General features: G+C 37.2%; 1 protein-coding gene across 1 annotated transcript in view; it reads left to right on the top strand.

Moving 5' to 3' along the window:
- slc33a1 (solute carrier family 33 member 1) overlaps positions 1–12,914 on the top strand; it is a 33,663-nt gene extending 20,749 nt beyond the window's left edge. Inside the window, exons 6-7 of the mRNA XM_063045801.1 lie at positions 1,466–1,681; positions 6,641–12,914. Coding sequence (XP_062901871.1) covers positions 1,466–1,681; positions 6,641–6,808 — 384 coding nt within the window. The 3' untranslated portion in view covers positions 6,809–12,914. The remainder of the gene's footprint in view (positions 1–1,465; positions 1,682–6,640) is intronic.
- The last annotated feature ends 288 nt before the right edge of the window (positions 12,915–13,202 follow it).

Genomic DNA, 13,202 nt, shown 5'->3' with positions numbered 1-13,202 from the left:
TACCTGATGGTAATAGTGAGAAAATGGCATGCGTTGGGTGCTGGAGGTCCTTGATAATGGATGCTGCCTTTCTGAGATACCACTCCTTGAAGATGTCCTCAGTACTTTGTAGGCTAGTACCCAAGATGGAGCCGACTAAATTTGCAACCCCCTGCAGCTTCTTTCAATCCTGTGCAGTAGCCCCCCCCCCCCCACCATACAGACAGTGATGTAGCCTGTCAGAATGCTCTCCAGGGTACATCTATAGAAATTTTTGAGTGTATTTGTTGACATGCCGAATCTCTTCAAACTCAGAATGAAGTAATGAACTTCATAAAAGAAGGTTAGAGAGTAAAATCACCTTGCCCTATTCAACTCAGGAGAGCGGTACAGTAGCATAGCAGTTAGCTTAACACTTTACAGCATCAGCGATTTCAGGGTTCAATTCCCACTGCTGTCTGTAAGGAGTTTGTACGTTTTCTCCGTGACCATACGGGTGTTCCAGTTTCCTCCCACTTTCCAAAGGTTAGAGTTAGTAAGTTGTGGGCATGCTGTATTGGCACTGGAAGGTTAGAGTTAGTAAGTTGTGGGCATGCAGTATTGGCACTGGAAGGTTAGAGTTAGTAAGTTGTGGGCATGCTGTATTGGCACTGGAAGCATGGTGAAACTTCGACTGTGTTTGGTCTTGATGCAGAAATACATTTCACTCTATATTTTGATGTACATGTGAAAATAAAGGTAACCCTTGAATGATTAGAAACACATTGTCTCTTTGGTATTTAATGTGACACAGATTAGAGACTTTTAAATCAATTTTACGCATTAAGAAATGTTTTCCAGGTATTTTTTATGTTGTGTATAAATTAGATAGTTTAGGCATTCTAATCTAGAATAAAATATCTGACAGACTACACTTGATAAATTGTTTGTTAAGTAGCTTGACAAATTGTTTTTCAAATTATGATCTAGAAAATCTCCATTAATTGAAAACCCAACTTGTACTTTTTGTTTTATCTTTTAAATTACTTCCAACAACTTTATATCCACTATTATGCATAAAAAATCCTTTCCAGGTGTTGATCCTTAATTCTTCTCTCTGAATGATAATTTCCTGATAATTGGGTCTTTATTGGCCTTGTAATGCTTCACATCTGCGTTAGAATTTGGCTATCTTTATTTGACCTCTTCACATTTTATTCAGGCACCTGATGCTATATATTTCTCTACAAATTGTGCTTTTGTTTGTGAATGTCAACAGTTTTTGTATCTTAAATTATTTTTTAAAAAATTATAAATACAGTAATTTTGACATGCAAATCCAAATATATTTGAGCAAGCTGAATATTTCCAAAATATACATTAATTGTACATTATCTTGTTTAAGTTCATTATAGATTATCTTTCAAAAAAGAACGATTTTCTTGGAATTGCATTACCTTGATAATTTGTCAACTGTATTGACTTTTCATTTTTCTCCACTTTCCAGGTGGCGCTCTATAGCATGTATGTTGCTGTTATGGCTTTTAATGCTAAGATTAGTGATCCTTCAATTGGAGGAACATACATGACTTTATTGAATACCATCTCTAATCTTGCTGGAAACTGGCCAGCTACCTTAGCTCTTTGGTTGGTGGATCCACTCACTGTCAAGAAATGTCTAGGTGTGCCCGAACAAAGTTGTAGATCGGCAGTAGATTCTGAGGTGAGTCTTTATTTACTATTGGTAAAAATGAATGACCTACAGCAGTGATTCCCAATGGGAGTGTTACTGCCTGCTTCTAAGGGGGCAATGGGGAAATAGAAGTCGTCGGGGGGGCATTCAAGATTCTTGGGGGTGGACGGTAAACGGCACCCTAACTATACCACGATAATTATGAAAGTTTGCATGATTGGTCAATCGCACTAACTGGAATAATATAAACGTAGCTTGCTGAATACTGGCTCTATCCTGACTAACATCCAGATTCCAATCTCATAATTTTCGCTGTTATAATCATTTTCATCTTCATCTCGCTATTCCTTCGTGTGCCACTACCATTGCTCCATGCACGTCAACTTGCTGCTGTTGTCAACACCCAATAGGCATTCCCAGTTAGTGTTAATTTTGTATTTTAATTTAGCCCCGTTAATGATGGCAGAATATGTGTGGCGCGATCTCGGAGTCTGAAAGCAAAGAAGCCTTGAATTCTAATCCTGCTAAGAAACAGAAACTACAGAGGGATGTGTACCTAGAGTATAGTTTTATTCCGTTCCTGTCAGACCAATGATGCCCCATGTCTTATTTGTAATACTGTACTGTCTAATGAAGCCATGAAACCGAAATTGCAGGAACCCGTGAAAAGGCTGCTTATGGTATTATTCAGTTCCAGAAGATGAAAGAAGCATTTGAAAAGAGTTGCACACTCGAGTCATTTGTCAAGTAATATAAAGATGACCTTGATAGTGGTGTCATTGCTTCTTATAACATTTCCAGAATGATAGCAAAGTGTGGAAAATCTCATACAGCAGGCATTATTAATCTTTCACCAATTGTATCAGAAGTTCTCACCACTATTCTCAAAATGAATACCAGTGTTTTAAAATCAATTCCTTTGAGTAATAGCTCACTAGCTCATCGTATTAACAAGACATTGAGTATCAACTATGCACAGAGCTACAAAAATAAAACCACCTGGGATACAACTGGATGAGTCAACTGTGCGAGACAACGAGGTATTGCTAATGTGCTAATGGCATGTGTATGGTTTATCAAAAATGGAAAAGTTTAAAAAATTCTTTTTATAAAAAGTTAAAAATGAATATCAACAGAGAATCTACAACAAGCTCAAATGTATATTGAAGATAAAAGTATTCCCATTAAGAACATGATTTTTAAAATTTATTCATTTATGGGATGTGGGCGTCGCCAGCTAAGCCAGCATTTATGGCCCGTCCCTAGTTACCCTTGAGACGGTGGTGATGAGCTGCTTTCTTGAATCACTGCAGTCCCTGAGGTGTAGCTAGCCACACCCATAGTGCTGTTAGGGAGTAACTTTTTGACCCGGCGACATTGAAGGAACGGCAACCTGTTTCCAAGTCAGAATGGTGAGTGACTCGGGGGGGATTTCCAAGTGGCGGCATTCCCAGGTATCTGCTGTTCTCATCCTTCTAGATCAGTGGTCCCCAACCGAGGAAATGATATGATATGGTGATATGAAACGATATGAGTCAGCTACACCTTTCCTCATTCCCTGTCACGCACTGTTGGAACTTGAACGCATGCGAGGTCATTACACGTGCAAGGTCATGACACGCGCATCATTCCCGTCAGCACGGGAAGAAGATCAACTCCTCAAGCTTGCAAATGATGGTGGGCTGAAAAGTATGTTTGACATAACATCTCTGCCAGCATTCTGGATCAAAGTCAAGGCTGAATATCCTGAGATAGCCAGGAAAGCACTGAAAATGTTGCTTCCATTTCCAACATCATATCTCTGCGAAGTGGAGTTTTCTGCAGTGAATGCAATGAAAACTAAATTGTGGAATAGCCTGGACACAAGGAACACCCTTCGAGTATCGCTGTCTCCCATCACCCCTTGATGGGACCGTGTTGTTGCAGGGAAACAAGCCCAGGGCTCCCACTGATTCAGCAATATTGCTTTGTTGCAGTGATTTTATATGTTCATATGGGGAAAATATGTGCTGTATGTTTAATATTAAATTTGTTAGATAAACCCTTTTAGAAATGAAATTGAGTGTATTTGCCACTTACAGTGACTTAGTTGACTTATCACCTATATTTTGGTCATGATTAACACCCCCCCGCGCCCCCACCGGTCGGCAAGAATATTGTCAATATTAAACCGGTCCGCGGTGCAGAAAAGGTTGGGGACCCCGTTCTAGATGATAGTGGTTGTGGGTCTGGAAGGTACTGCCATAAGAATTTTGGTGTGTTGTTGCAGTGCATCTTGTAGATGGTACACACTGCTGCAACTGTTCATCGTTGGTGGAGGGTTTGGATGCTTGTGGACAGGGTACCAATCAAGTGAGCTGCCTTGTACTGGATGGTGTCAAGCTTCTTAAGTTGATGGAGTCGCACTCATCCAGGCAAGTATTCTATTACACTCCTGATTTGAGCCTTGTAGATAGTGGACAGGCTTTGGGGAGTCAGGAGGTGAGTTACACGCTGCAGAGTTCCTAGCCTTTGACCTGCTCTGGTAGCCACGGTTTTTATTTGGCTAGACCAGTTCAGTTTCCTGTCAATGGTAACCCCCAGGATGTTGATAGTAGGGGATTCAGTGATGCTGATGCCACTGAATGTCAAGGGAAAATGGTGAGAGCCTCTCGTTGGAGATGGTCATTGCCTGGCACTTGCGTGGCTCGAATATTACTTGCCACTTGTCAGCCAAAGCCTGGATATTGTCCAGGTCCTGCTGCATTTGAGTATTTCTTGTGCAACAAATGGAGCACAATATATGACAGGTTGCTACGTTTATGAAAAAGAAATTCCAAGTCTGTTTGCAATCCATTGTGTAATTTGTCAACATCTTGCAGTCAAAACCTCAACCAGCAACTTTATTCAATGGCTGTACTCACTGTACACCCATGATTGTGTAGCCAGGTTTCCATCGAACTCAATATATAAGTTTGCTGATGACACAACAATTGTAGGCTGTATCTCGGGTAATGATGAGTTTGAGTACAGAAAGGAAACTAAGAACCTGGTGGCATGGTGCGAAGACAATAACCTATCCCTCAACGTCAGCAAGACAAAGGAATTGGTTGTTGACTTCAGAAGGAGTAGCGGACCGCACGACCCAATTTACATCGGTGGTGCGCAAGTGGAACAGGTCAAAAGCTTTAAGTTCCTCGGGGTCAATATCACAAATGACCTGACTTGGTCCAACCAAGCAGAGTCCACTGCCAAGAAGGCCCACCAGCGCCTTTACTTCCTGAGAAAACTAAAGAAAACCCTCACTATTTTTTTATAGATACACCGTAGAAAGCATTCTTCTAGGGTGCATCACAACCTGGTATGGAAGTTGTCCTGTCCAAGACCGAAAGAAGCTGCAGAAGATTGAGAACACAACGCAGCACATCACACAAACCAATCTTCCGTCCTTGGACTCACTTTACACTGCACGCTGTCGGAGCAGTGCTGCCAGGATAATCAAGGACACGACCCACCCAGCCAACACACTTTTCGATCCTCTTCCCTCCAGGAGAAGGTTCAGGAGCTTGAAGACTAGTACAGCCAGATTTGGGAACAGCTTCTTTCCAACTGTGATAGGACTGCTGAACGGATCCTGACCCAGATCTGGGCTGTACCCTCCAAATATCCGGACCTGCCTCTGGGTTATTTTGCACTACCTTACTTTCCATTTTTCTATTTTCTATTTATGATTTATAATTTGTATATTTTAATATTTACTATCAATTTGTAATCCGGGGAGTGGGAAGCGCAGAATCAAATATCGCTGTGATGATTGTACATTCTAGTATCAATTGTTTGGCGACAATAAAGTACAGAGTATGACTCTTGTAATATCTGCTATCAACAAGATTAAAGCTCATCCATTAAATAGCAGAATATTTCACCAGTTATGCCAAGATAATGATGAAGTGTTTGTACGCTTGCTTCTTCACACTGAAGTGCTTTGGTGATCAAAAGGCTGTTGCTTAAAATGTTTCTTTGAAATTTTTGACACTGTTTGAATTTTTGCTCAAGATTGAACTTGTACGTGGAGATGTGGCATACCTAGCCAATCTGTATGATAAAATGAACATTCTAATTATGAAACTGCAGGGCGAGAATTTAAATTGGCATAAAGTGCAGTGTCCACTTTTATCAGAAAATTGGAAATAACATTGGGAGAAGAACATTCTCAGTTTCTCTGCATGGAAAGTATGACAATCTCTTTCATAGATGGTAATTTGCAGGTGTACTGCTTACACCTGCAGTCACCAAAGAATCTTCAGAGTTGATTCAAGGATTTAAACAATCTGGAAATTCTGGACTGGGCAATTAACCCATATCTTTGCAAGGTGGAAGAACAGGAAGAGAGCTTGCAAAAAGAAATTATCAAAATTCAGAATGATGAAAACGCAAAAATGCTTTAGAAAAATGTCAAATTTTGTGGTATGTGGCTACTATGTTATATGAAGTTTCCTGGTCTTTGGAGGAGAACCAAACTGCTCTTCATTGCATTTCCATCCTCCTACCTTGTTGAAGGAAGCTTCAGTGCAGTGAACCACATACTCACAAAAAACAAACTGCTTGGACATTGTTACATGTGGCTTTTGCTGTCACAATTTGAACCAGATATTTCAACTCTTGCAAATAACCATCAAGCTCAGGATCACATTGATCTCGAAGCTGCTGTACAGCGCAAAGGTACTGTGTAAGCTGCTTTTAAAAACAAATAAAAATTTAAAGCGTGAATCATTTCTCTCATGTCAGGTTTTGGTCAACATGTTTTTACACTATGGGGGCACAGGAAAGTGTATTGTCTAAGAGGGGCATTGGCAATTATGAAAGTGCTTTACTGGGGTGTTGGGCTAAAAATGGTTGGGAAAACTGATCTATAGTATTGTCTGTGTGAGTGCTTTTCATGCTTGATCACAATAAATATAAACGTCTGGATTATAATTGAAACTTTCTCCTTTTTTTGTCCCCATACAGCTTTGTGTTAAATCTGGTGGTTCATGTTCAACAATAACTGATGGCTACTATGTAGAATCTATATTCTGCATTTTCTTTGGACTTGCATGGTGGCTCCGGTATGGGAAAAAATTCAGAAATCTACAAAATGAGCATCCATCCACGTGGCGGTGCAAGAGGAATAATTAAGTTCATAGATGGAAGTTTGTGGAATTCAATGAAAATTGGATCTCTTAGCCGGTGTTCAGAAGACTGTGAAAAAAGAAAGTATTTTATCAGTTTTATAATGTTTATTTTGAGTATGTCAGATGATTGTCGTATGCTACAAGTAGTGCTGGTTATGTATAGCACTAATTTTAATTAGGCTTTTTATGTTGGAGTTTAAAAATTGCCTACTTGTGCAACAACATTCATTTCATAGATAGCCATCAAGTTGCATTATTTCAGGTGTCATATAAGATAAATTTAAACATTGGCTCTAAAGCAAATTGCATGCCTGTTAGAAAAATTGGCAAGCTTACTGCCTCTCCACTGAAAGTGAACATTACTGTGCAATTACTTAAGAGCACAATTGGTCTAGTAAATCTAGTAATTGCAACAATGGCTACATTTTGAATTGCAAATTCATATAAATATTTTGGGACTATTTACATTAAAGATACTGTTGTGTTAAATGTTTACCTTCTTACAAAATTGCAGTACCATATCGGTGAAACTTTACCACACAATATGGCTTAACCTGATAGTGGAGTTAAGTGTAGAGACTTGCCTGTAAGAATTATTCTAAGGTCACCTTGTTTTGATGTTTCTATCATACATTTCACCTTTAATTTTGTTTCATCCCATGTAGGGGGGTGGGGATGAAATGTAAATTCAGCAAGGCGCTACAGCTATTTAAACTAATTTTATAAAACAAAATAAATTGGAATAAACTTGGATGACATCAGAGCAGCAGAGAAAAGGAAAAGAAAATTTCATAGACACCCGGCAGGTCGTACAGCATCTGTAAAAAGAGAAACATCCTTTTCTGACATATCAAAGAAGCAAAATTACAGCCTTGTATATTGTACATTAAATGGATTTCATTCAATTTACTATTTCTGTCTATAGTCCTTCTGGTTACTTTAATTTCCATAAAGCTACCTTGTATATATCAAATGAAGACAAGATTGCAACAGTGAAATGCCTTTATTCCTTTAGCTAAACCAACTGTGATATCATGTAGTGGCAATCATTCAATCCAAAGATCGTTATTCAACAGATCGTCTGTCCAGGATTTGGACAATATAATATAGATTAATATGTGCCTGCAACAGTGGGGACATCATCTTTGGGTAAGATGTTAAACTAAGACACCGTCCTCTTTTTAGATGATTATAAAAAATAGGTGGTTGTGATTATTTCAAGTAGAGTTTGAAATTAGGATGTTCAAGCCAATCCTTCTCTCTACATTAAGAGCTCCATGATAAGATGAAGTATTCATTCAATGCATTGGCTGTTTATGAAATACTCCCATTTTCAAAATAGCTTCCTTATTAAGTAACATAATTAAAAATAGTTATCTATTAAATATGAACTGCTTTGTGGCATTCTGATATAATGAAACATTCACTTTCAACTTATTTTTGAAAACTATATGCGAGCATTACAGTAGAAATATTTGGCCATCAGAGAAACTCAGTGACAGAAACCTACTTGTATTTAAAAGACCTTTTGAACAACGTTGATTTCCACATTATGATTTGCTTTATTTAAATTATAAAAACAAATATTAAATGTTGGATTATTCTATTAATCTGATTTGCATTTTGTTCCAACTATTGTCACATCTGGTTCATAATTTCCAAATTTTGTCATTTAAACTTATCAGATTTTTCCTATAGTCTGAAATATTTATTGATCTGAGGAGAATGTGTTAAATAACATGGATTTGAAATTAATATCTACATGGATCCAAGTGGTATATTTCTTTCTCATTCAAAATTCTTTATGGAAGGAGAAAACCTCTCCTTTTGTTACCAATCTCCATTTTGTTGGTGAAATTTAAATCAATTGACATAGATCTGATGTTGCTGTAGGACTGAATTTGTCACTAAGTGGGATTGACTTGGGTTTCAGTCACTTCCAAATCCTACATTTGGACAATCCGTTTACTCATAACTGAAAGCTAACTGCAAACTGAGAACTTTGAGTTTATTCAGCATTTACTAAATCGAATATAGAATAGTACAGCACATTACAGGCCCTTCGGCCCACAATGTTGTGTCGACCCTCAAACCCTGCCTCCTATATAACCTCCCACCTTAAATTCCTCCATATACCTGTCTAGTAGTCTCTTAAATTATCTGTGTATTGACATATTTAGTTATCTCAATAGTATAAATACTTTTCTTCTGGATTTTAGTAATTTGTAATTTATTCTGATTGTCAACAAACTACCAACTTTCACAACCATTTATAGGCAAGCTGCTAGAAACTTTTGAAGTTTTTTCCCCCAGGTTAAATTCATTTGATGTTCTTTAAATATAAAGACTATTGCCCGTGAAAGCAATGACCAACAACCGTGTGCTTCCACATCCTGATTTCAAACTTAAGTTGTGTTTTGAGAATAAATTAACTCATTATCACTGGTCATTTAGCTGTAGAATTATATAGCCATGAAACCAAGCCTTTTGGTCTTCACACTGTGTTGATCCAAAACCCATCCACACTAATTACATTTTCACTCACATCAACTTCAACTCCCTCTCCCACCCAATTCTCTTACCAGTTAAACTGCACTTAAGGCAATTTATGGTTGCTAATTAATTTACTAACTATTGCTACTTCCATTTGTGATAGAAAACCAGCACACCTGGAGGAAGACCATGACATTAAAGGAAAAAAAACATGAAAACAGGCAATGTCTGAAGCTAGGATCAATGCTGATTTCTGGAGCCAAGTGGCAGCAGTATAAACCATCTGGCTGGGTTGTTTTTAAAATTTAACATCTGCCAGAGAATAGATATCAGATTTTTTAGTTTGCTCACTGATGTCCGATCTTCCTTCCATCAAATTAAATAGATGGCAGAGTGAGGGATGTTTGACACAGGTCAAGTTGGTTCTGAAGGAAAACTAGTCTGAAATTTTCATCAAGAAACTTATAATTTCAAATATTCCCCAGTCTCAAATCACTAACTATTCTTCTCTTGTAACTTTTGTCTTTGGCTCTTTAAAAAGTATCAGCCGAGGTTTCTCTTTGTAATCAAAAACAAATGGAATTTTTTTGCACCAAGAATGAAACATACTTGTTTCTGCTTCATTTTACCTCATTAAAAGAAAAGAATTATGTTCCAAATAGTTAATTCATCCATTAGCAGAAAAATATATAAAGATGTTTTTTTTAATTGATCTTGTTAAGAAATCTTATGAAATGTTTATTTTTTCCATATTTCTGATGATCTCTGCAGTTATTGGCAACAAAATTTGTTTTCAAACTTCTGGTTCACTAATTAATGAACAGAAGGCAAGGCATGATATTTTTAAATGACTATCCTGATTTTACCATTGGCACAGCTGGGCTTGTGCAGGTTTCATTCTTGCAGATGTTACAAGGAATCCTTGAAAATGCAGCAGCCAGATTAGATTTAGTGTGTTTAGTAAAGGACTATTTTGTGCTGTATTAAGTTGTATGTTCACTGGCATCTTCTCTGGTGTCACATTGAATTGAGTATGACTTTGCTTCCTCTCAGGTTTTGAAGTGAATAGTGAGTCAACTTTGGATCCTGACTCTTCCACCGATGGGACTGGAAGTGCCTGACAGGTGGGCAGTTTGTGAGGTGCTGAGCTCCTCTGCCATTTACGCAGGGCTTCTGTGTGTTTTCAGTGCATGAACTTGAGGCTCTAATACCATCTCAATTGTTCCATTACCACTTCAAGCAATCATGCACTAAGAATTCCAAAGAGTCAGTTGGGATTTGTATTTTGTCAAGAGGTTTGGAGGAAAACCTTGACAAATGTCTGTATTACTGTATATGCAAATAAGCTGGGCTGTCCAGAGGGGCAGACTGAGTGTATTAAGGCTTTGATCCTGAGAATACTGACCAGGGAGAAGATGTCGTTGATTTACTAAACCTTCCAGGATTTTGTTGTGGTGGTATCTTTCAAATACTTTGAGGGATCTGTTATAGGTAGTTCAGATGTCAAAAGAGGACAGGACTCATGGCTGTCTAGCAGATCATTAGTTTCATGCCATGTTTAAGGTTTTATTTTAATATCTTCAACACCCTCTTATCACGGACAAAAGGCTATGTTAGCTTATTGAAGACATACATAAATATGATCAATGTCTACCTTCATCAACTGATAACTCCCAAGAGTTTGAGGAGTAGTTGACATTTATCTGTTTGTGCAGAGGGTGCAGATTTATAGAGGACCTTTGTCATGTGGGTGTTGGTTCTTTCTCAATCTTTTTTATTAAGTTTTGAATTGATAAACAATGATAATGATAAAGAGATCGGGATTACATTAATAACGGTTAACGTATACAGACATAGACTCCGAGTAGCATATGTAATTTAAGCTTCCCAATCTCTTAATAACTGAACATGAAAAAGATTCAAAAAATTTTATACAAAGAAAATGTTCCCCTACACTAAAAAAAACAACAAAGGCTGGGCTGCTGTTTCATCAGTTAAAATCATTATTTGTCATTAATCCCGCTCCTCTATACACAAACAAAAAGTCATTGGAAAGGATTCAGAAAAGGTCAGCTTACATCATATGAAAATGTTGAATAAATGGCCTCCAAGTTTTTTCAAATTTAACTGAAGGATCGATAGTACCACTCCTATTTTTTTTTCCAAGTTTAAACATGTTATAATTTGGGAAAACCATTGAAATGTAGTAGGGGGATTAGAATCTTTCCATTTAAATAAAATGGATCTTCTAGCTATTAATGTAACAAATGCAATCAAACAGGAAGCTGAAGGGGATAAATGATCAGAGTCCATGGTAACCCAAAAATTGCAGTAATAGGATGAGGTTGTAAATCAATACGCAAAACTGCTGAAATAGTGGATGTTGAGTGCTAGGGTCATACCAATTTGCACTAAAATCTTGTCTTTTCCATTTAATGCCTGCCAACATCAATTTAATGCTATGGTGTTGTACACTGCCATATTCATTTATTTAAACTTGTTTGGTGATGTGCCTGCTATTCTAATTTACACACTTGCCAAGAATATCGTGTGTTTATTTTTGTTTACTAGCTGATTCTTAATCATGCTTCAGTATTTGCTGGTGCTTGCTTCTGTACTAACTTTTTTTTGAACCAGCAATGAGTAGTATTCAGTCAATTCGTGAAAAACTGATTGTACTGCAGTGATCATTACTAATATTTTTGAACGATGACTGCATATATTTGTTGTGCTGCTTGTGAACTGCCTGAAAAAACAATAGTATATTATAACTTGTCCAGTTAATTTTAAATCTAGTTTTAAAAAAACAATTAATTTAAATTTCCTAATTAGAACAAAACAGCTTCCCGATGAATATGTTGTGTCATGGCAAGTATTCATAAATATTCAATGCATCTACAGCAACTGTCCAGCAGTAACTCAATTACGCACAATTTCCATTAGCCAGAATAACAGGGGCAGTTCATACATGGTAACATCACCACCCGGCCTTCCCCCCCCCCCCCACCAAGATTCTGTACTTCCTTGTTGTTACATTAGATACTATTTTTAAGGGAACATCTACACCAGGACAACGTAAAGGTGCCTTAAAAGGGTGACTCAGAAATAACAATAATTGTTGGAATTGACTTTATCATCACATCCATCTCAAGAATATAATTTAAAATGTCTATGTACTTAATCTGCTGCACTTTTATTGTTCATAAAAATAAATGAAAATCTTTTTTAAATTACATTGTTTTTCCAAAAAATGAATTTCCCCAGTTAGTCCTGCTGCTCTAAATGATTTTGTGGAGATTGTTCTTCCTGTGCTTTCCCTTGTCCTTTCTCAAAGAAAACTCAGTGCACTTCATAATGCCTTACTCAATAATTTTTTTGGATTGTGATTGATGTTATCTTGATTTGCTGTATATTTGTTTTATTTGCTTATTCATGTCCATTTAAAAGTTTGTCTTTTAAGATTCTCGTCCATTTTTCAACTTTGTTATTTTGATATAATGGTTTAATCATATTGAGATTGTTGCTACTATATTTTTCTTGCATTTTTCACCATTATCATATCAAGCTAGAAATTCCCTTTCCTAGTATTCACAACTTGAAATTAGAAAGGAATAAAATTTGACCACACTTTACAACACAAGGCATCTTGTATATTAATTTTGGATAGACTTGTTCTTACTTATGGTTTCAAATTTTACTATCCATGAAAAGCCAGAGTTAGCCAATACCTGATCTGGTAACTCCTCATAATGGAAGAAGAGAGGAAAAACAAAGAATAAGCAATGGAAAATTAGTGGGTTAACTCATTCTTAGAAATGGAGAAAGCAGTTGAAGCAAGAGGCAGAGACAATGGAGAAAATTGAGGAGTTGATTGATCAGTGAACACATTTTCAAAAGGATATTTC

This window comes from Mobula hypostoma, chromosome 4, assembly GCF_963921235.1.
Source record: "Mobula hypostoma chromosome 4, sMobHyp1.1, whole genome shotgun sequence".
Classification (NCBI taxonomy): Eukaryota; Metazoa; Chordata; class Chondrichthyes; order Myliobatiformes; family Myliobatidae; genus Mobula; species Mobula hypostoma.
This window is presented reverse-complemented; position numbering and strand designations above follow the sequence as displayed.